General features: G+C 35.8%; 2 protein-coding genes across 2 annotated transcripts in view; one reads left to right on the top strand and one right to left on the bottom strand.

Moving 5' to 3' along the window:
• Positions 1-25590, bottom strand: part of PSMD1 (proteasome 26S subunit, non-ATPase 1) — a 112589-nt gene that overhangs the window by 36157 nt on the left and 50842 nt on the right. The gene's annotated exons all lie outside the window — the stretch shown is intronic.
• HTR2B (5-hydroxytryptamine receptor 2B) lies at positions 11623-25072 on the top strand. Its single transcript, XM_037849101.1, has 4 exons — positions 11623-11650; positions 12703-13177; positions 20569-20769; positions 24145-25072. Exons 2-4 carry the CDS (start codon positions 12760-12762, stop codon positions 25032-25034), a joined length of 1509 nt encoding a protein of 502 aa, XP_037705029.1. The 5' UTR covers positions 11623-11650; positions 12703-12759; the 3' UTR covers positions 25035-25072.

The raw sequence follows: 25590 nt of genomic DNA, 5'->3' as shown, positions 1-25590 counted from the left end.
GGATTGGCTTTCATAAAAGGGGGTTTATTTGGTTACACAGTTACAGTCTTAAGGCCATACAGTGTCCAAGGTAACGCATCAACAATTGGGTACCTTCACTGGAGGATAGCCAATGGCATCCGGAAAACCTCTGTTAGCTGGGCAGGCACGTGGCTGGTGTCTGCTCCGGAGTTCTGCTTTCAAAATCGCTTTCTCCCAAGACATTCCTCTCTAGACTTCAGCTCCTCAAAAATGTCACTCTTCATTGCTCTTGCAGCGTTTGTCCTCTCTTTAGCTTCTCTGGAGCAAAAGTCTGCTTTCAAAGGCCGTCTCCAAAACGTCTCTGTAAGCTGAAGTTCCTCTCTCAGTCCCTGCGTATTCTTTAAAGTGTCCCTCTGGGCTGTAGCAAGCTTTCTCCTTCTGTATGAGCTTATATAATGCTCCAGTAATTAAATTCAGACCCACCCTGAATGGGTGGGGCAACATCTCCATGGAAATTATCCAACCAAAGGTCTTGTCCACAGCTGACTGAATCACATCTCCATGGAAACACCCAAATGATTCCAAAATCTAATCAATACTAATGTCTGCCCACACAAGATTGCATCAAAGATAACGGCATTTTGGGTACATAATACAGCGAATACTTTGGGCTTCTTATGCCTCTGAATCAATAGGCAAGGAAGGGGATTACTGTACTGGCTGGGGTGATTGATCCTGACTATCAAGGGGAAGTAGCACTGCAACTACACAATGGAAGTAAAGAAGAGTTTTCCTGGAACACAGGAGATCCCCTAGAGCGTCTCTTAGTACTACTATGCCCTGTGATTAAAGTCAATGGAAAACTGCAACAACCCAACCCAGGCAGGACTACCAATGGCCAAGAAACTTCAGGAATGAAGGTTTGGGTCACCCCACCAGGCAAAGAACCACGGCCAGCTGAAGTGCTTGCTGAGGGTAAAGGGAACATGGAAAGGGTAGTGGAAGAAGGTAGTGATAAATATGAACTACGGCCATGTGACCAGTTACAGAAACAAGGACTATGATGGCATGAATATTTCCTCCTTGTTTTGTTATGAGTATGTTTGTTTTTGTCTGTAAAGCAAGTAACTTTGCTTTCTTCTCTGTCTTATCCCCTTATCATATGGCATAAGCTGTATTGTTCATTTTGCTGTATTTAAGCTAAAGGAAATCAATTTTAAGAGTTAATGTCACCCAAGGACTTGCACCCTATTCTGGAGAGATTTAGTGCATTCCAGTTGTAAGCTGCATAGCGGAGTATTGTTAGGCAAAATATGTCTGTTATTGTTCTCTACTTAGAGATAAAGTATGGTTTTAGGTGATATGCATAACTGCCAAGTTGACAAGAGGTGGACTGTGATGGTTAGGTTCATGTGTCAACTTGGCCAGGTGATGGTACCCAGCTGTCTGGTCAAGCAAGCACTGGCCTAACCATTGCTGCGAGGACAGGACATTTGTGGCTGGTCAATAAACCAACAGGCTGATTTACTAAATCATCAGTCAATTGGCTGCAGCTGTGACTGATGACTCAACAAAGGGCGCGTCTTCCACAGAGAGAATGGCAGTTCACTGAATTTAATCCAATCAATCAATTGAAGACTTTTCAGCAAGACAGATAAAGGACCTTCACTTCTTCCGCTGACCAGCAAAGCATTTCCCAAGGAGTTCGTTGAAGGTGCCAGTTTGTTTCCTGAGGAGTTCATCGAACATCTTCATTGGAGTTGCCAGTTTGTTAACTGCTCTACGGAATTTGGACTCGTGCATACCCACAGTTGTGTGAGTCACTTTTATAAATCTTATATTCATAGATATCTCTCATTGATTCTGTTTCCCTAGAGAATCCTAACTAATACACATTACTGTAATTCCAAGTACATAATTTCAGTTTTAATGAAAAGGGTTTTTAATTTTCTGCTTTAAAAAAATGAAACCCAATGAAATAAAGTAAATAAGCAGATTTGTTATTTCAATAAGATTTCTTGGCTTGTAGCCAACAGTCATTTTGCCGATGTTACTATTTGTACAAATCTTGCACAGAGAAGGAACTGTACAAGGCATATGCACAAGTCATTGTCATATTACTCAACCATAAACTGCACATATGAATTCCTTTCTTTCAAAACATATTGGCTTTTAACCACTGTTCCTTTATGGAATATTTTGTGTAACCTCACCATTCAATCATACTAATAAATCAAGATGCTTTCAAGAATACGGTGTCTTTTTTTTCTAATTTATCTTCAATAGAGGATGAAAAACAGCAATATCATATGCCATAAACCTCCCAATAGTCCCTTAGCAGAATTATGAATTTTTAATTCTCATTAGGTATGTGTCACAGGATTAACACAATGATACTGCAATTAAAAATATGCCCCATTTTAACTCCCTTGTACTTGCTAACAACAGACGCCAAAAATCTGAACAATGCCTCGAAGTTCTAAGTGCCTACTAGATATCTTCTACCAAATATAACTTCAAACAACACACAGAATTCTACACGGGAGGAGGAATAAAGAGCATCTGTCCCTCAACTGCTTTTCTTCCCACCAGGACCATTCACCCCCAACACCAGGAAACTCACATTTTTAATCATTCTATTCTTCTCTCGCTCCCCACATCCAGTCTGCCACCAAGTCAAACAGAGCCTTATTTTCATTGCCTTGGTTCAGGCCCTGATCATCTCTCACGGGAAATAATAAAGTGATTCCCTAAATGATCTCCATGCCTCCGTTCTCTTTCTTCTTCAGTTTGTTGTGGTTGAGTGAAACGGGCTTGAAGCCAAAAGGACCTGGACTCCAATTTTAGGACAGTCATTTGTTAGCAGAGTGTCAATCACCAAACTCCTCTGAGCCTTAAATGCTTTCTCCATATAATGCCATCCAATCTACCTTACCCATGATGGGAAAAGACAGTGGCATAATAATGTGAAATACCAGACTGAAATCACTGAAATCTGGATATGTAGCCAGAAATCGGCTTTGGATCAGAGCCAGGAATTTGACCACTAATATGCAGAATTTTTTGGCAGTTATTAAGAAAACAGAGTGGGGAGAGAGGGTAAACTCATGCCCAGAAGTTTACTCAAAATAATATAAAGCAAGCTGGATTTTAAACCTAGAAACCCTGGTATTCAGGGTTCTGACATCTGGATTCCCTCACCAACTTTTTAGGGAACTACTGGCCTAAGTGTTCTACGTTCTTATCCACTTGACCGTTGGCTGCAGCAAGGACACGAAATTCCAGGAAAAACCAGCAAGCAGACTCACAGAAAAAGGGCATGTCCTAAAAGGTATCTTAAACTTCTTTAATTTTATGATCTCCACTTGTTAAAGATACCATTTATACTATTCTTAAGTGAACCATGAAACCCAAATTCTTTTCTTTTGTAGAAAAATCTTCAGAAAGAAATTTTCTTTCTGAATCTTAGTCTAGAATCTGGATTAAGGTTATTTCCAAAGGGCATGAACAATTTCATGAGGTTTTAGAACATTTTTTTTGCCTGAGAATATAAATACCTTGGGAGTCCAACATAGAGCTTTTACCTGGTTAACTGCAATAATGATTGAAATAGGTTGTGGGCTATAAGCTCAAAAGCACGTAAAAAAACTTCTTGTCAGTTTCTCAGTCTACTAACAGTTCCAACTCTGACAAATTCTAAGAAAACAACTACGACAAGGAATGGCAAATTCTTTAATAAATTAGCTTAGACATTCAATCTCTTCAAAAGTACAATAAAATCATAATATTCTTATATGTTTACTTCAATGTTTCAGCAGGCAGCTCTAAAAGGACAAAAGAATCTTTCTAAGCAATGATTACAACGCAAGCATTCATTAAAAGGAAAACTTCTGCGCATTAGTCTTTATACACACACCCACACATATACACATGTACATATAAAATCTGAAAAATTAACTGCCACTCCCTGCCCTACTACAATCTGATGAGGTGGAACTATAAATTAAAATTTCAATATATATCTGTTTTAGTTTCCCATCTGCTAAAACAAATATCACACAGTGGATTGGCTTAACAACAGGTTTTCGGATGCTGGAAGACTTGCTTCCTCCCAGTATATCTTCTGACTGGCCAGCAATCTTTGGGGTTCCTTGGCTTTTCTATCACATGGCAATAAAACACTGGGCGGTGTCCTCTGCTTTCCCTTCTGGCTTCCGTTGACTTCTGGCATCTGGCTGCTCCCTGTGGCTTCTCTTTCTGTGTGCAATTTCCTTTGCTTATAAGAACTTTAGCCATACTGGATTAAGGCCCACCTTCATTCAGTTTTGGCACACATTTACGAGTAACATCTTCAAAGGTCCTGTATACAAATGGGTTCATACCCACCCCAGAGGTTGGGACCTGAATATGCCTTTTGTGGGCGACATGATTCAATCCCTAACAGTAGCAACATATTTAGCATTTCTTTTCTAGTCTATTGAGAAAAATATCAAAGCTATCCTGGGGTGAGCACCTGGGGACTAGCTGTGGTAGAAAAACAACAGAGAAAAACCAAAGAAAGTAATTTTAGACACTATAACTATTCTAATATAGGAAAAATCCACCTTATCAAGAAAATTCAGAAATAGATCTATTGACTGATCAATCTATCTACATTCAGTATATTATAAGGGTGCCATCTCAAATTGGTGGGAAAAGACGGCCCCTTTTAATAAGTGGTGTTGGGACAACTGGATAGCCATTTGGAAAAGTCATAAAATTGGATCTACACACCACTCAGCAGTGTCCATTCCAAACGAATCAGACATGTAAATATAAAAAAATGAAATCATATAAGTACTAGAAGAAAACATGATGAATTTTTCTATAACCTACAAATGGGAAAAATTGTAACTTACTCTAAATATAGAATCAATAGAGGAAAAAGACACGATATACTAAATGTAAAAACCTTTTGCACAATAAAATGAAAAAATGGGGAAATATTTGAAATTTGTATCATAAAGAGTTAATATTCTAAATATATAAAGTGTCTAAAAATAGAAAAGAGGAACAAAAACTCTATAGAAAAATGTTCTAGAGAAATTGATAGTTTAAAAACCAAAAGCAATGAAACTGGCCCTTCATGATATGAAAAGTTGCTTGAACTCATGCTTATCAAGAGAAATGGAAATTAAAATTACCCCGAGGTAGGGAGTATATGTTAGTTCTGCAGTTTCTGCATGATTTTTCTATAAACCTACAACTGCCCTAATAAAAATAAATAAATACATTTAAAGGCCAAGTTAAAAAAGTTACACTGAAATATCACTTTTCAGCAAAAACCCAAAAGTTTGACAACATAATCTGCTGGCAAGGTCGTGGAGAAACAGGCATGCCTTCTATACATTGCTGGTGGGCATGCAAAATGGTATATCCCCCCAGGTGGGGCAATTTGGCAATATTTAGCACAACCACATACACATTTATCCTCTGACCCAGAAATCTCACTTCTAGGAATCCATCCGCCAGGCATACTGGCAAAATTACCCAAGTTATGCACAACTTGCTATTTACTACAGGACTATTTGTATTAACAAAGACCAAAAGGATCAAAATGCCATCAACAGGGAACAGGCTAAACAAACAAACCATGGTATATGAATACAGACACACCTCAGAGATCTTGTGGGTTTGGTTCCAGACCACTGCAATAAAGTGAATATCTCAATAAAGCGAGTCATGTATTTTTCGGTTTCCCAATGCACATAACAGTTACGTTTACACTACACTGTGGTTTATTAAGTGTGCAACAGCATTATGTCTAAAAAAAAAATCATACATATCTTAATTAAAATATACTCTATTGCTAAAAAATTAAAACATTATCTGAGCTCACTGTTGAGAACTGACTCCAATTTTGAGAGAAGTTCTACTGTGGGAAAGATGGCAGAGTAGGGAGCCCCAGGACTCAGTCCTTCCATCAAAACAACTATTAAACAGGCAGGAAATATCTGAAACAATTATTTTGAAACTCCAGAGACAAGGACACTGTACAGCATCCCAGGAAGGGTGGGAGGAAGAGGCTGATAAATTACAGTAAAGAACTATAAATTGCTTTCTTCTCACAGCAGCTACTGGTGCCCAGTCCCCATTCTTGGCAGCAGGCTGCCCCGGGGTCCATTCCCTGACTAGTGGGACATAAAAATCTTCTTCTCCAAGAACAGGGGTATGCAAGGCTGATCACTGATCATGGCTTTATTAGCTGGGTCCAGCTCTGAGGGCAGTTATTGTTTCAATCCCATGCTGGACCAAGGCAGTGGCAGTCATTATTTCAACCCTCCCCAGACACAGGCAGAGGCTGTAGAGATTTAAAGATGCAGGGCTTCCTCAGGGCTGTGGGGGAAATTAGGCTGAAAGGCTGCATTTGCTGGGCAGGCCAGGAAAGCACAGATTGGGGACCCATCAGAGAAGTTTTTGGTGCCTGTCCTGACCCCCTCCATAAGGCACCTTGGAATTGGTCTGCACCATCTTCATGGGTCCCTGGTCCTATTTCGGCTGGTTAAGACTGAATTGCGGCAGTCTTCCCCTGAGAGACCCTCCTCCCAGAATGTGCCTTCCAGGCAAAAGCAGCATGAGACAATGAAAGGAGTGTAAAAAACTACAGAGACAGGCAGTCTAGGACAAAGGCCTGCTAGTGTCAAATACCTGAGAGAGAGAGTTGTCTCCTGGGGAACAGAGGGGACAACCACACTCCTGTAAACAGAGGGGGAGCTCCAAAACAACTAACATGTGAGAGCCCAAGACAAGATAAAGGCCCAGTAAGACAGGGAAAATCCTGCACAGTGCATCATTCGCTTTGGGCGAAGCTCAAGATAGGAGGGCTGAAACTCAAGAAAATCTGTCATATCACTAGCTGGTTACAAAACTATGAAACAGACATCTTAGGGAGTAAATCCCAGAGTCAACATTTTAAAATACTAAAAATATACAGTCTGCAACAAAAGGGTACAAGACAAAGAAACAGTAAATGAAGGCCCATCCAAAGGAAGAGCATAAAAATAAAGAAAACACCAACGAAGAAGATGAGAATGTGGACATAACTGAACAAAGCCTTTAAAGAAACAATCTTACAAATGCCTAAGGAGATGAAGTAAAGTACAGAAAAAGAACCACGGGATATCAGGGAAACAATGAATGAACAATATGAGAATCTAAGTAAAGAGATAGAAATTTTAAAAAGGAGCCAAACAGAATTACTGGAGTTACACCCAATAACTGAAATGAAAAAACTGTCTAGGATGGTTTCAAGAGCAGAAAGGAGCTGGCAGAAGAAAAAAATCAGTGAACTTGAAACAAGTCAGGCTGAGGATTAGAAAGAAAAAAGGAATATTAAAAGCAAAAATAGCTTCAGACAACTATGGGAAACCATCAAGTACACAAACATACATGTTATGAAAGTCCCAGAAGAAAGAGAGAAAGGAGCAGAAGGAATAGTCTAAGAAATAATGACAGAGAACCTCTCCAACTTAGCAAAAGATATAACTATGCACATCCAGGAAGCTCAGAGAACACAAAATAGGGTAAACATGAAGAAAGATACATCCTGCTATATACTGATTGCACTATCATACACAAAACACAAGGAGAGAGTTCTGAAAGCTGCAAAAGAAAAGCAACATGTAACATACAACTGAATCCCAATAAGACTGGTGCCAATTTCTCATAAGGAACTATGGTGGCAAGAAGGCAGTGGGTTGAAATATTTAAAGTGCTGAAGGAAAACAACTGCCAGACAATTTTATATCCAGTGAGAATCTCCTTCAAAAGAGAGGGTGAGATTAAGATATTCTCAGATAAACAAAAGCTGAGGGAATACACCACTACTAGATCTACCCTACAAGCACTGCTAAAGAGAGTTCTTCAGGACACTAGACAGTGGTTCAAAGCAGAAAGATAAAGACACCACAAGAAAAGAAAACTACAGACCAATATCTCTTATGAATATAGATGCAAAAATCCTCAAAAAAATACTAGCAAACCAAATCCAACAGCATATTAAAAGAATTATACACCATGATCAAGTGGCATTTATTCCTGGTGTGCAAGGTTAGTTCAACATAAGAAAATCAATTAATGTAATACAGCACATTAACAGAATGAAAGAAAAAAAAAAAAACTCATGGTCATCTCAATCGATGCAGAAAAGGCATTGACAAAATCCAGCACCCTTTCTTGACTGAACACTTAGAACACCAGGAATAGAGGGAAACTTCCTCAACATGATAAAGGGCATATATGTAAACGTAAAAGCCCACACCTACTTAATGGTGAAAGACCTAAAGCTTTCCCTCTAAGATCAGGAACAAGACAAGGATGCCCACTGTTACCACCGTTATTCAACACTGTGCTAGAAGTTATTGCCCAGGAAATAGGCAAGGAAAAATAAAGGCAACCAAATTGTAAAGGAAGAAGTAAAACTTTCCCTATTTGCAGATGATATGATACAATATGCAGAAAATCCTGAAAAATCCACAAGAAAGCTCCTAGAGCTAATAAATTAATTCAGCAAAGTGGCAGGGTACAAGATTAACACCCCAAAACAGTAGTGTTTCTATATATAAGCAATTAATAATCAGAACAAGAAATCAAGAAAAAAAAATCCATTCACAATAACAACTAAAAGAATCAAATATCTAGGCATAAATCTAACCAAGGATGTAAATGATTTGTACCCAGAGAACTACGAAAATTGCTAAAAGAATTTAAGAAGACCTAAATAAATGGAAGGACAATTTGTGTTTATGGATTGGAAGATGACGTCAAGACTATCCCAAAGCAATTTATAGATTCATGCAATTTAATAAATATTCCAACAACATTCTTTGCAGAATTGGAAAAGCCAATCACCAAACTGATATGGAAGGTAAGGGGCTAAAGCCATCTTGAAAAAGAATAAAGTTGGAGGACTCAAACTTTCTGATCTTGAAACTTATTATAAAACCACTGTAATCAAAACAGCATAATAACTGGCACAAGGACAGACATACAGACACATGGAATGGAACTGAGACCTCAGAAATCAACTCTCACATTTACAGCCAACTGATTTTTATCAAGGTGGCAAAGGCTATTCAATTGGGAAAGAATAGTCTCTTTTAACAAAGGGTGCTGGGAAAACTGGATCTCCATTTGCAAAAACAAAGAGGACCCCTACCTCACACTATATATAAAAATTAACCAAAACAAATGGATCAAAGGCCTAAATGTAAAAGCTAGAACTATCAAACTCCTAGAATAAAACATAGGAAAGCATCTTCAGGACCTTGTGTTAGGCAGTGGTTTCTTAGACTTTACAGCCAAAGCACAAGCAACAAAAGAAAAAAAAAACAAAAAAAACAGATAAATGGGACCTCATCAAAATAAAAAACTTTTGTTCCTCAAAGGACTTTATCATGAAAGTAAAAAGACTACTTACACAAATATTTGGAAACCACATATCCAATAAAGGATTAATGTCCAGAATATATAAAGAAATCCTTCAACTCAACAACAGAAAGACAAACAACCCAATTTAAAAAATGGGCAAAAGACCTGAACAGGCATCTCTCAAAGAAAATATACAAATGGCCAGAAAGCACATGAAAAGATGCTCAACATTATTAGCCATCAGGGAAATGCAAATCAAAACCGCAATGAAATACCATTTCATACCCATTAGGATGGCTGCTGTTAACAAAGGAGAAAATAACAAGTGTTGGAGAGGATGTGGAGAAATAGGAACACTCATTCTTTGCTGGTGGCAATGTAAAACGGTGCAGCTGCTGAGGAAGAAAGTTTGGCTGTTCCTCAGAAAGCTAAGTACAGAACTACCACATGACCCAGCAATCCTGCTACTAGGTATATACCCAAAAGATTTGAAAGCAGGGACTCCAGTAGATACTTGCACGCTGATGTTCATAGCTACATTATTCACAATTGTCAAAAGATGGAAGCAACCCAAGTGCCCATCAGCAGATGAATGGATAAATAAAATGTGCTATATACACACATGGAATATCATTCAACAGTAAAAAGGAATGAAGTCCTGATATATGCAACAATATGGATGAACTTTGAAGACATCATGTTGAGTGAAATGAGCCAGACATGAAAGGATACTGTATGAGCTCACTTATTTGAAATAATTAGAATAAGCAAACTCACAGAGCCAAAAACTAGAATATTGGTTATAAGGGGCTGGGAAAGTGTTGGGAATGGGAAGTTAATACATAAATTGCACAGAATTTCTGTTTGTGCTGATGGAAGATTTTTGGTAATGGATGGTGGTGTTGGTAGCGTAACACTGTGAATGCAATTAACAGTACTGAAATATATATCTGAATATGATAAAAAAGGAAAACATTAGATTGAATGTATGGTAACAGAATTAAAATTTAAAAAAAATTCATGGAACTGCATAATACAAACAGCGAATCCTAAGTAAAACCATAGAACAATTATAAAAATATGCTATCATCAATTGTAACAAATGTATGACACCAATGCAAAGTTTTAATAATAGGGTGGCATAGAGGAACTCTATTTTTAATGCATGATTTTTCTGTAAACCTACAACTTCTCTAAAAAAAAACTGTTTTAAATTGAAGTTTGAGTCTAAAAAAAAGCAGCAAATACTATATAAAAGCTGAAGCATAAACAAATCAAGAGTTTAACTTCACAGACGTGAATAGAACCATGTATTTTTTCACTAATTTTCCACACAAGCTAAGGTTTACAAATTTGAAACAAAAAAGCGAACCAATACCATCACTGATCTAGAAGCAAGTGAATAATTAAAAAATGTGAGTGATCTATGATGATTCTTTAAAAAGGAAAACTTGAGAATTTTGAAGTTCTAATACTAATACTAAATTAGTTTTATAGTTTAGAGAGAAGTTAATAGCTGTTAAGATTTTTCTACCTTATTTTCTAAAATAAGGCAGAAATGTATTTTCATTATATATTGTATACTTTCTCCAATGTGAAATATGTGAAAATAGTGCCAATGAAACAAGTCCCAAACCAAGGCCATCTGTTTTAAGAACAATGAAAAATTATCTGCTGAAATCTATGTATACATGTAAATTCAGACCTCTCTGTGCACTTCTATATAAGGAGGCAAACAGAGAAAACTAATTGTGTTCCACAGCAAAGGTATAAAAAGCCTGATTAAGAATCCTGTTTCACTGCTAGAGCCGAAAAACTTTGGAAATCACTATAAGACTTACAGGACAGAATCTTTATAGAATGAAAGCTCTAGAATCTCTAGATTATATCCTATTTTTCTTCAAATGGGAAAAACAGTCCAGGGTTAATCACAAACAAAAATGATCAGAATCTAAAATGACAGTGTTTATTATAATCCCCCAAATATCAAAGAGAACCCTTGAGAATATAACTTGAATAGGGTCTTGAACTGGTTCAACACACTTAACTGGTGGTTTTCTGCAGTATAATGAATGCTGCTACTCTCTAAAAATGAATGTACCAAAGCGAAAATAACCTCCTTGGCATGCTTACAGCTAGACAACACATTTGTTTCACTGCTTTCGAACACCAGTGCCGAAGGTTCAGAGTAAGTCAATAAGAGGAGGATCCAGTCACAGCAGCATGCAGGTCTACAGAACGGATAAGATGCCATGCTCAGGGAAGTGACAAGCAGTAAAAGGTAAGTATTTAGCACGCAAATATGATTAGTCTGCAAGTTTTCATCGTATTTTTTTCCCCCAAAGACTCTGTTACCATAATCTTTCATTTCTATTTAGTAGCTTAAAAACCAAAACGAAAAATTTATTAATACCAAAGGGGAAATTGTAAATACGGGATTTGTAAATTTTATGAATAAATGGTTTAATCTTCCTCTTAGCTTCCCCTCCTTCCCAGGGGAACCTGGAAGACTGAGAAAAATTACTACTTAAAAGAAGAAAAGAACTGGATCAAATGTGCATAAATTTAGCAAGTATTTGGTGCCGAAACATGCTTTGAAAGATGAAATCACTAAAAACAATAATCTGGATCCTAGTAATCTAATATTTTCCTTCTCTCAAACTGGGGAAATTCTAAAATACTTTTAATAAATGGTATTTATATCCGTATCAGTAGTAACATAAACTTGATCAGACGAACACATGTGCAAATAAGGATTTTAAGCTAGTATATCATTTTTTAAACTTTAGGTAGGCATGGAGATTTCTAGGTGGGTGGTCAGTATGTATTAAAAGTTCCATTCAGATTGCCATAAAAAAGGAAGTATTTTGTGCTTTGACTTTTCTATTCTTCTGTATATTCTACAACATCAAGTAAAAAAACATTGGAAGAAGCACCTAGTTTTTTTATTATAATCACTGAAAAAAAGTATCTCCTGTTTAATTAATTGAGGCATATCAGGAATATGATATTTTTGTGGAAACTGGCTACATTGTTACAAATGCACACTAGACCTGTTTAGAAGGGGAAAGCTACTGTCTTTAGCACGTTCTGAAAATAAAGAAATAATATAATGCAATCCACATATTTCACATCTGGGGGAACTCTCTGACATTCAAGTTCGTACGTGACTACTGCTACAGCAAAAAAACAAGAAAGTAATAAACAGCCTATTTTTCACAGCTATAGGTTTTTTTTCACTAAGCCTTCTGAAGTCTGAGCCTCTACCTACAGACCTGAATGGATGCATGTACACTCGCATTTTGAGGACTTGAATTTGTTTCTTTTTTAAAGGAAGAAGTCAACTTTTGCTTTGGTATCTGGCATGTGTACGATGCCTTAAAAAAGCAGATGACCAGCCAAACTCATAACCATGCTGACCATTGTTCGGAATTGGAGCAAAGCACAGAAAAGCAGCAAATGGCTCTCTCTTATAGAAGGTCTGAACAACGCACAATTCCTGAGCCCTTTTTCCAGAGCACATTTGATCACTTCATTTCTTCTAATCGGTCTGGATTACAGACAGAATCAATACCAGAGGAAATGAAACAGACTGGTGAGGAAGAGGGAAATAAACCACGCTGGGCAGCTCTTCTGATACTCATGGTGATAATACCCACAATTGGTGGAAACATCCTTGTTATTCTGGCTGTTTCACTGGAGAAAAAGCTGCAGTGTGCCACCAATTATTTTCTAATGTCCCTGGCAGTAGCTGATTTGCTGGTTGGATTGTTTGTGATGCCGATTGCCCTCTTGACAATAATGTTTGGTAAGTATTTCACTTTGTTCCCTGCCATCAAACCACAGAACTATGACATACTATTAGAGAAATGGACATTGATTTAATCTCTATTTTCTTTGAAATAAAAGATGGTCTTGGACTGTTTAAAAATTCCGTAAGTAAACAGTCTCTCATTTTTCATCATTTTCTATGGTTGATAATCAGCTTTAGAGAACAAAAAATAATTTCTTGGAAACAATTACACCTTCCTCAGGCATCCAATAAAATCATTAAAAAAATAATCCAAGAGAATAATATTCACTAAAAATTATAGTGAAGATTAGACCTATACTTTAACCTTCCCCACTATTAATACTTTCTTTTTACCCTGATACAGTAGTATCCAGGACACATCTGTGACATGTATGTGCTGGGTTAATTATTAATAATAGCTTTAAATCTGTACTTAAATTTTGGTGCCCAAGATATTTTCAGCAACAGAAGTTAGTAGAAACTCCAACAATATTTTAATTAAAAAATATGTGTAACGTCTTAGCATTTATTTCCTAAATAGTTGTATCTATTTTTCGACAGCATTTTATTCTTTTAAGTGTTTGTTAATTTTTAATTACAAAGTAAATCTTCAATAGCCCCAAACATTTCTACTATGAGTAAATAAGCTGTAATGTGAGGTCAGATCATTTTTTTAAATAAACTAACATTGGAACTTAATCACGATTTCAAACACTGCTTTATTAATTCATAATTTAAAACATTATTCTACTTCTATAAAAAAGCATATGTGCCAATGCATCCTGCTCTCTAAAAAGCTTCAGAGGCTACATTCATAAATTGGGTCCTACATGGATAATAAATGGGTGACCAGACTTCAAATACTAAGATTTTTTTTTGATAACTTTTCACATATGGACAAATATGAACTCTTTCTGAACTTTTAAAAAGCAGGAGCAGATTTTGTGTATTTTTTCTCTTATTATAAGGAATTATCTTCAGAACTTCTAAGGTCTGTACAAACAAAAGCTTGTAATCATAAAGGATTAACCACCGCTATGAGCAATTTTAGTTACTTAAGAGGAATTCAATGAAAGGAACACAGAATCCTTATAATAGCTAGTATTCTACTAATAAAATTAAGTTTAATATAAAGAGAGATCAGTGAATAAAAAGCTGGCCCTTGTGCCTTATACTGAGGGCTATTTTATTCAACCACTGATTGGTATAATATTTAATCATATATTGTCTAAATATCTACTTTATAAAGATTATGATGACCCTAGCATAGCATGGTCTTTCAAATGAGTTGTGCTACAACTTTTCTGCCTCTTCTTTCTAACTTTGAGCACTGGACTTGATCTTTACTTCTCAGCTCTAGTTTTACTGTCTTGCCTATAATTCCTGAAATCCATGATCACAAATCAGCAGCTTATGCCACAAGGCTTGAAAAAGACTAGGGTAGTAATACTTCAGTACGACGCAAAGAAAAGCAGAACATCTTAGGCCAACGTTGGGGTTTCAGAGTTAAGAACATCCATAAAACTAACTCCCTCCTCCCCTTCCCTCTCCCTCGTAACATAAATGATTAGAAAGGTAAAGGGAAAATGTAAGAAAGTTTTCATCCACTTGGTCATTACTGGCTTATTTACAATTTAAATTATAATCCACATCTCATGATCTATTGATTGAAATAGTCCTAATGGTACAGTTGAAAGAAAGAATGTATATCAGCTGAAAGATGGGGGTTTGAAGCAAGACACCCTAGGGTTTGAATCCTGGCTCTACAGTGTTGGCTTAAGTGAGTCACTGAACATCTCAGAGTTCTATCGCATTGTCTGTAAAATGGGTACACTAAATCTAACACTGCAGATACCTTGTGAGATTGTTAAGTAGGACCCAGCATACCACAGGTTTCAATAAGTGGCAGCCGTTATTATAGTATGCAAAGGGATTATATACTTAATATATGTGATTTAGTTTTAAATGTGAATCTAGCTTAAACAGATGAATAGCAATAAAAGAAATAAATTAGTTATCCATTTATGCAGTGAAATACTGCTGTCTTCCCAATACTGAAATGAAGGAGCAAAGCAATTAAAGGAACTTCTTTTTTGCAAAGTGCAAATTTAGAAAACCAAGGAAAAATTTAGTAACTATTAAATTACCTGAAATATTTAAACACAATCCTATTAGACATCTAATTCCAGGATATCGTACATGCTCAAATGCAGAGGGAAAAAAGAACAGCAATGACAAAAAACAAACCAGAAGCTTCATTATAATAATTTAAGCACTGAACTATGTCTTTTCTGGAAGATAAAGATAGAAGCAGAGAAATTTCAGGAATTGAAAATTTTTATTTGAAAACCACATCCTTTTTGTATATAAAAGCTATTTAGGTTTATCTTGCTCCCAGATTTCATTAACTTTTTACCTCAATGAAGCCATAGGCTTTAAAAGTCTAGTCTTTTAACTCCTCAAAAGGGAAATATTTTGCCCCAGATTTATAAATCAATGTCAATTATTTTCTAAACAAACAATAAAACTTGACTTTCCAAACCAAAACTTTGCCTAAAGGGCAAGCAGGTTTAAGATAAAATGAGTCTATCTCACCAAGAAACTGATTTTCTGGTTAAAAACTTTAGGGGTTTTCACCAACTAAACAGAATGCAAAACAAAAACAAAACAACAGGCATGGCCCAAGGAGGAAATTGAAACACATACAGGTTTTTAATATTTCTGTGGCATGTATATAATAAACAGCACAGTAAAATTAATTCGACTTTAGTTAAAGGCATATTTTCAAGATAAATTTAATTCAAATGTAAACAGTAAAATATATTGTCATCTCATGTCTTTTTTCTTTTTCAAGTACAGGTTTAAGTTAAGTTCAACTGGAAGCCTGTACTCTTGTTAGGGCAGGCAGAGAGACACAGTATTTTATACTGGTGACAAGGCTTATTATTTTCAAGTAGGAGTGTTTGAATGGTTGGGCCAGTTGGCTAATTTCTCTATGCTGGACACTATTCTAAACACTTCACATGTATACTGTATTTCATCCTCAAAGCAACACCATGAAGTAGGTATTATTATTCTCCCTATGCTACACAGGGGACATAGGAACAGAGGGGATAAACAATTTGTCCAAGGTCACTAAATAAATGGCAAAGTCATGATTTGAACACAGGAAGACTGACTCCAGAATTCATACTTTTAACCTCTATTATTCTGCTTTCCCAAAGGCAAAGGAGAAATTATAGTAGCCAAAACTGTCATATTTGGCACACACAGCCAATATTTATATCTTAAAAAACTCCATCTAACGGAAGAGCCATATATTGTTCTCTAGAGACAAGGCAGAATCTAGTATTTTTCTGGTTAAAGTTCTACTTCATCTTAAATGGTATAGAAAACTTGGGTCTCAACCAATACTTGTATGAATCCTTGAGATGACCATCAAACCTCTTTCCTGAGAAAGATATTAGACACAGGCCCATTCTTATGAAGTTGTTGAACCCTGCCTAGAAGACAAACAGAAACTTAGTAACTTAACGACAATTCTATCACCCCTTATGTATGGTGGTATTTAAAGCATACAGTTTTCATTTTAAACAACAAAATATGTGTGCTACTAGTATTATTTAGATAACTAAATAATGTACTATCTGTAACCCAAGACCCATCTAAGATTTGTTTTGCTCTTAAAACATTCAGTCTATATTCTTTGAGCACACACAGAAATGCCATTATTCAAACCTTATTGATACTAAATTCCTCTTGAGTTTAATTTGGAGAAGGGGTGAGGGAAGGAAGTAGAAAAAAGGATTTATTTTTTCAGAGAAATTTCGTATGCTTTCTTTTTATATAATCTAAACGTTTACTCCTCTTCTGTCTTAGCTTTTATGAAAGTCCAACTTAGAGCCCAGAAACCTGATAACTGATTTGCCCTAGACTGCCTCTCAGATACACTTTTATTTCTTTCTTTTTATTTATAACTCTGCTACTTTATGTTATTTCAAATTAAATAATGTCTCGAGTCTTTAGGGAAATAAGCTAGATGTAATATTAGAGTAAATAAATGTAATTATAAATCATTAAAACTCCTAATACTAATAAAGTTTTGGAAGTCAACACATCTCACCATATTAACTTTTATTCCATTTTTCTAAATAGTAAGCAACTACTCTGAACTTGAGCCTATCAAATTAATACTTGAAAGGCAAGTTTAGAATGAAAGTATCTGAACTAGGTAAGATGATTTTATAAATTGAGAATGTCTGTAACTATTTTTAAGTTGCATAAATTCTTAGATTATCTGCATTTATTTTGGCAATTAGACAAACCTCATCTAAGTTTCATGAAAACTGTCATAAAAACAGTACTTCGTGAATGCTGGAATCATAAAAGCAAATCAGAAAGATTTCTCTCTCGTAATCCTAACCTCATGGTTTCTTTCGTAAGGAAAATTGTGTCTCATCTCAATATTTCTGTTAACAATAAGAAATCCACTAAGTGAAAAAAAAGAATTTAGTGATTTGTATTGTTTTAATTCCCATTTTATGCCTGAACACTGGAATTTAGAAAATAAATTCATTCTGTTGCAATGTGAGGCTAACAACGCTTCACAGGCTTAATAAAATCAGCATGGAAGTGCTTTCCATCTAGCTCAGAATTAGGAGGAGTAAGTGGGGTCAGACAGTCTAACCCAAAAGAGATGTACCTTTAATGCAAGAGTTCTATGTGATATCCTGTTTAAGTCTACTAGATTTATGACTAGAGTTTTCCAGACCTTAATTTTTAAAAATATAATGCTTTTAGAATAGCTAACTAGAAGGTAAGTTTAAATTATTAACAAACCATTTTAAAAGATATTAGAGAGAACATGCATTTAAAGAAAGGAAACCTAAGATGCAAGACATTAATTACCTGCCTTTATTACTTTAACTATGACCAATATCTCTTTTTTGTGGCCCTAGACTTAGTATTTTTCAATTTCCCTTCTTACAGTCCTAATCTAAAACTTCAGGTCAGTTTAGAACCCCACTTCAAGGAGTTTCCATTGCAAAACTCTCTCAATCATATGTCAGTCTCTTAACTCTACTTAGACTGTAGTTTGCTTTTAAGCTCAGGTCAAAGAATGCATTACAGTCTCTGACTGTCCAGGATCTTTTTCCACTAATGGGCAGAATATCTGAATGCTATGTCTGAGGAGAAAATCCAATTGATTAGATGCTCTCTAACCCAGGGCTCTCTGCCATACTTTCTTTGTTTGAGAGGCCTCATTTAGAGATAACTATCCTTCACCAGCAAACCTAAGTACCTCTTTAAAAACTCAGTCACAGCCTTTCCCAAAAAGTCTTCTAAAGCAGTGCTCCTCAAATATTAATGAGCAAATCACCTGGGGATCATGTTAAAATGCAAAGTCTCTTCAGTAAGTCTAGAATCGGGCATTTCTAACAAGCACCCAGGGGATGTGCGAATCCTTGCTGATCTGAAGACCACACTCCAAAGAGTAGCAAGTTCTAAAGAACACTTATAATTAATATTTGTTTTGATAAATGAATGCTCCCCATTCAGAAACTTAATTGAACCTAAATTTACTCATCTGCAATATCTGTGGTAACTAAGGTTCCTTCCAATTCAATAAATTTATAATTTACCATCTCAATCCCTTACTCCCACACGCAATTCAACAAATGAAGTGGGAAAAGTTAGATTACAGTAATTTACTTATATGTACAAATAACTTCTTCTATCCTGATGTTTTTATTCCTTTCTAAAATACTGAACATGGAACCAAGTACCAAGTGATCACTTATCCTTTTCCAATAAAAAATCATACTGATTTATTTTTGTCCCTAAGAAGAAATATTTTAATATTCCTATTAAGAATGCCACCTATTAACACTGGAAATTAAAGTAACAAAAGGTGGAGCTGTCAGCCTCGCTGCCTCTTGTGAAGAGTTCAAATCTTTTTCACTGAAATCCTACCTGACCCTAGAAAATAACATATTAAAGACTCTCTCAAAACTTAAAATTTTCCCCAAGTTATGGTTTTTTTTTTGTTGTTGTTTTTTGCTCTGGAATGCTGGTAGTAAGCTAACCCCTCTCTACCTCCAGGCTCCTTAAATTTAAATAGTTCACAAATGAAGGCTCTTTTGGTACTCTGCAATCCTAAGATGGTTATCTTGGTCTTCCTTCATTTACCCCAATCACTTTATACTTGTCAACGTCAGGTACACTTGATAAAGCCAGAAGAAAAGCAGTTTATATTTTGTCTGTCAGTGGACATACATCAATCAAATGATAAAGGAGATTTAGATAAACTAATAAGCATGACATCTGTTCAATATAGAACTAATCCACTTTTATAACAAATTTCTAAAATCTACATGTGTTTTTAAAATGGATTCTAATCTCAATAATCGAGGGGAACCCTGAAATAAATTTTGTTTTGAAACTACATGTGTGTAGTGGGTGTATGTATAACACATGATGCATGTAAACCCACATGTGCATGAACACCTGTGAAAGTAAATTGTTTAGGAGGCTACATGTATAATGTCCAGTATCACTTCCAAACCTGAGATTTAAAAAAAAGTAATTATTTCTAAAATGCTTAGGACAGTATGAAGTAAGCAGTTTAAGTGCTTTATAAGAGTTTGTTAAATACCATGTCTAATCCTGATTTTATATATATATATAAAACCAAAGTCTGTATTGCTAATTATAACTCCAGTGTTTGAAATGAATGACTGAAGGAGGAAGGATAACAATCCACTTTTTTTTCCAGCAAAATCTAAAGCCATTCCTTTTGCAAACTTGACTCAAGAACAATTTCTGTCAAAAACAAAATGAAACTCCAAAAAACCCCATATCATTCCACTTGTTTATTTCTTTAATGAGGGTTTGCAATAAACAAAGATCATGCTGTTAGTTACTGCTAGAAGTGAGCCAAAAACCTGACCACCTTGAGACTCCCATTCTAATATGCTTTGGCATATCGTGTTGTCCCTTACGTGGTAAAATGTTTACTTTTTATGCATAGCAATTTAAAAATAAGTTTTATTTGAATACCAAAGTTAAGTTGTAGCTGCAACATTGTATTAAGTTTTAAAAGATCACAAAAGGAAATGTCAAAAAGCAAAGGTTAAAATAATGTTAAAAATTATGCTAAACTGCTGCTGATTTAGAAAGAAAAACAGAAAATGTATTAAAAATGGTACCATCTACGGAAATACATTTACTATATTTTCTCCATTATTCAAAGTTAAATATTATCTTGTAGAGGTAAATCATTAGATTTGATATAAATAACTTAAAAGGTTAAAAAAATATATATATATCACATTAAAAAGAAACTACAGATTGAAGGTTGCATTTTGCAGGAGGAAATGATTTTGTTGTGTTATTCTTTCTTTCAGAGGCTCTGTGGCCCCTCCCACTCGTTCTTTGTCCTGCCTGGTTATTTCTCGATGTTCTCTTTTCTACTGCATCCATCATGCATCTTTGTGCCATTTCAGTGGATCGTTACATAGCTATCAAAAAACCAATCCAGGCCAATCAGTATAACTCACGAGCTACAGCATTCATCAAGATTACAGTGGTGTGGCTGATTTCAATAGGTATGTGGGGAATGTCAGGGATGGGGACATATACATAGCCCTTGGTTCAGTTTAGTTGGGAGAACACCAGGTGTGGTAGGCCATGAAACTCAGGCCACAGATATGCCAACACATACTTCTAATGTCATTACATTTAGTATTTAGCTTGTAAACAAGTCAGTAAAATGTGTGAAAAAGCAGAAAAGTTCATGACCTCAAAGAGAACCATCTTCAGTCTTTACTGAGATCTCTTCCTACTTTGATATTGAGATGAAGGAATGCAAATTCTGAAAACGGTTTTCACATTCAACAGAAGACCATTAAGGTCTACCTAGAATACAGCATCCACAATTACACTGAAGTAACAAAAAAGAGAAAATACATCTTAACATCTTAAGTCACACCTAAGAAGATAAATAGGAAAGGAGGAAAATGAAAAAATATTTTTTAGGCAGGCACCAAAGATCACAAATCCATCTTGGAAGACTACTTTCAAGAAGTGTACAGACTAAGAGCAGTTAACTTCAGTTTCTGCTTAAGTGTTTTAAACATGTTTAGGTAGACGTTTTAAGAGAGACACAGAGAAAACATGTTAAACATATTCAGAAATGCTTTGTAGAAAGAAATGACATTTCTCTAATTGTATTATGTCCCTGTACCCATCAAAGGTAGCTGCTATAATAGAGTATCTCAGCATGAAGTATGGCATAAAAAACTTAAAAGTTCCTACAAGTTAATATCAAAAAACAGTCACAACAATTAATATGATGGTTAATAGTCTAACTAACAGATTCAATGGTTCCTAGTAAAAAAAAATTCCAAGAGAAAAAACAAAACCAAGAAAGACCTAGAATGCAAAAAGGAAGGACAGGGACAAGAAAAGGATGTGACTGTTCTCTATCAGAAGAACGAACTTGTCAAGAAAGCAAGAAAGCAAATTGATCTTTCTATTCCGGAATAATAACAGGGCCAAACAAGAAGCTTGGAGGTGAAAGCAAGAAATGTTACTGCTCTGGCTTGGGGAGAAAGTAGGGTCAAAGGAATAACTACTTAGAATGGAGGGATCTGAAAGCAGTGAGAAAAGGCCAGTTTGGGGGATAGAGGCTGACTGATGGAACAGAAGATGGTTTAAAAAAAAAAAAAAGGTTGGGGAAAGAGGACTAAATTTTAAAGTGGAGAGGAGGTTCATAGCAAATAACCCCATCTTCTTTCTAAGCTCACTGCAAAGAGGGAGAGGGACAGGAAGGAGGTGTGAGGTTGACATGTGTGGTGGGGTGGGATGGGGTGAGGGAGTAGGGAAGAGGCTGGGGAAGAAGAGGAGAAATGGATCCTTAAAGAGAATTAAAACATTTGGGATGGAAATATGATTAAACCAACAAAGTAAACAGCTTGCTGGTAAAAGTGGTGTCTCAATTAAAACTGGATGACATGAATTTATAAATGATGAAATTTTATTGAATGCTATGATAGGCTAGGGTACTAAGAAAACAAAGTTGAATAAGGAAAAAAATCTTTGCACTCAAGGAGTGCAAACAAATTTTCTGTAACTTATTTTTATATTTTATATAATTAAATTTATATATTATTTGCAAACAAATAATATATAAACAAATTATACTAATACAAAGTGGTAACTGTATGCAGGAAGACAAAAGAATTTAAAAAGACTTTATAGATTTGGAAGGAATCTTAGGAATCTGTTTCTTCCTTTTATAAATGAGAGAAAAGAAGCCTAGAGGATTTAAATAGTTTTTAAATAGTTGGCTCAAGGACTCATAGCTTTTTAGCACCAAGACCAAGATCTTCTCATTCTCAATTCAAAGCTCTTTCCATTTCTATCATAGAGTCTAGTAGAACCAATCAGTACAATTTAGTAAAAAGCAGATGATGTACAAACTATAACATGGATGAACTTTGAAGATACCTCTTGGACTTCAGTTCACCCTAGTTAACACCTGGCAACATTAAGTATGAAGGGAGGATATGAGGATAAGGATATATAAAGTAGCAATGAAAACTTAAAAGTGACTGACCACAAAGCTGGTAGAGAAGGCAGTGTGAACCTTAAAGAGGGGTTAATAAGAATTTTAAAACAGAGAAAGAAGTATGGACTATAGAAGTCAAGATAAGTGTGAAGAGAAGTTCAACAGTAGTGAAGAAGTATCAAGACTAGAAAGGGAAATATCAGAGTTGTGGAAGTTTGGCGGTTCCTCAGAAAGTTAAACATAGCACTACCACAGGACCCAGCAATCCCACCTCTAAGTATATACCCCAAGAACTGATAGCAGGGACTCAAACAGATATTTGTACATCAATGTTCACAGCAGCCTTATTCAGAATAGCCAAAAGGTAGAAACAACCCAAGTGTACATCAATGGATGAATGGATAAACAAAATGATATATACATACAATGGAATATTATTCAGTCATAAAAAGGAATAAAGTTCTGATGCATGGTACAACATGGATGAACCTTGAAGACATCATGTTGAGTGAAATATGCCAGACACACAAGGACAAATACTGTATAAACTCACTTATATGAAATAATTTGAGTATGGAAAATCAGAGAGACAAAGTAGATTACAGGCTTTGAGGGGTGGGGGTGGGGTATGGGGAGTTAATGCTTATGGGTTGGGGGTGATGGAAAAGTTTTGGTAATGGATGGTGGTAAAGATAGCACAATAAAGTGAATGTGATTAATTCCACCAAAGTGTTAAGAAAAAAAAAAAAAAACAGATGGGGGGAGGCACAACGCTGGTAAATACAAAATTTATTAGAGGATTTCTAAATCTTGAAAATAACTCTCTAAATTCACATGCTCTCTAGCATTTATTTAAAAAACAATATGCCCCTTGGTTTCCCCCTAAGAAGTCAAAAGGATTAGATTAAGGGACAGTCACGAATATCAAAACTGAATGTTAAATGAAACTGTGTAACCTCAAAGATAATAAGACGGATATCTATTCAGAATTAAGATATTGCATAAATGTACCCTGAAGACTCTCTAAATCAACTACATTGGATATTAAGATAAAAGCAGCTTCACTTTCGCATTCCTTTTCCTTAACCTGGGATAGAACAAGAATAAAAATAGATGAGGAGACATGGAGAATAAATGAAGACATTCCCCACTATACCACGGACATTCTATGGCTTTAGGAAAGCTTTATCTATAAACCTGAAATCACTAACTAATCTCTTTTTGTTTAAAAAACAGACTTGTTTACTTTGGTGCTTCCACTGACAAATACTTTGACAGATTCTGCCCTGGAGGCACCAGGAATTCCAAGGCATTAACCAGTATAAAGTCACTAGGCTATACTCCAAAGGACCTAGTCCAACAATCATATATCATAAAATTAACTCACTTTCATTTGTTCCTTCTTCCTTAGGCATTGCCATTCCAATCCCTATTAAAGGTATAGACACTGACGTGGGTAACCCAAACATTACTTGTGTGCTGACAAAGGACCGTTTCGGCAACTTCATGCTTTTTGGCTCACTGGCTGCTTTCTTTATGCCTCTTGCAATCATGATTGTCACCTACTTTCTCACTATCCACACCTTACAGAAGAAAGCTTACTTGGTCAAAAACAAGCCACCTCAACGTCTAACATGGCTGACTGTGTCCACAGTTTTCCAAAGGGATGAAACACCTTGCTCATCACCTGAAAAGGTGGCAATGCTGGACGGTTCTCGCAAAGACAAAACTCTACCCAACTCAAGTGATGAAATGCTTATTCGAAGGATGTCCAAAGTTGGAAAAAAGTCAGTACAGACTGTTTCTAATGAACAGAGAGCCTCAAAGGTTCTAGGGATTGTGTTTTCCCTCTTTTTGCTTATGTGGTGTCCCTTTTTTATTACAAATATAACTTTAGTTTTGTGTGATTCCTGCAATGAGATTACTCTCAAAAAGCTCCTGGAGATATTTGTGTGGATAGGCTATGTTTCCTCAGGGGTGAATCCTTTGGTCTACACCCTCTTCAACAAGACATTTCGGGATGCATTTGGCCGATACATCACCTGTAATTATCAGGCCACGAAGTCAATAAAAACCCTTAGAAAATGCTCCAGCACCATCTACTTCCAGAATCCAATGGCCGAGAACTCTAAGTTTTTCATGAAACATGGAAGGAAAAATGGGATTAATCCTGTCATGTACCAGAGCCCAATGAGGCTCCGAAGTTCAGCTATTCAGTCTTCATCAGTTATTCTACTAGACACACTTTTTCTCACTGAAAATGAAGGTGAAAAAACTGAACAGCAGGTCAGTTACGTATAGAACTGGCAGTTTTTAAGTAAATAATGTAATGATAAGTAAGAAGATGAACTGCATGTAAATGTATCAAGAATTATATAAAGAAGAACTTATGCCACATATCAAACCATCTCTTTAAACTAAGAGTTATGTATTAAAATTATTCAATTTTCCTTAATTGGACAAAATTACTCCGTGAAAAAAACTATTTTGTACGGCTGCAAATGAAAATGATTTAATACTCTGCTTAAATGTCAAAATATCCAAATAAAATAAAATAAATAAATAAATTTCAGGATAAGCTGTGCTAAGAATGAAATAAAATAAATAAGCATTAGTCTTATCTTCAAGGCCTTAAAAGCTTAAGGAATGGCATGATGCAGAACAGGGATATGAACAGAGAACTAAAATTAAAATGCATACAACAACGATCACATCTGAAAGTGAGTTAAGACTGCCATTTACAGTCTGGCCTGGTTAAATGTAGTTATGATGTTTCTTTGACAGGGAAGTTGTCTATGGTAGACATGGGGAAGATGGTAGTTGAGTATCAGACAAAATAACAGGATGTTAGAACTAG

Source organism: Choloepus didactylus, chromosome 9 (assembly GCF_015220235.1).
Source record: "Choloepus didactylus isolate mChoDid1 chromosome 9, mChoDid1.pri, whole genome shotgun sequence".
Lineage (NCBI taxonomy): Eukaryota > Metazoa > Chordata > Mammalia > Pilosa > Megalonychidae > Choloepus > Choloepus didactylus.
The sequence above is the reverse complement of the archived record's forward strand: the minus strand, read 5'-3'. Positions and strand labels throughout refer to the sequence as shown.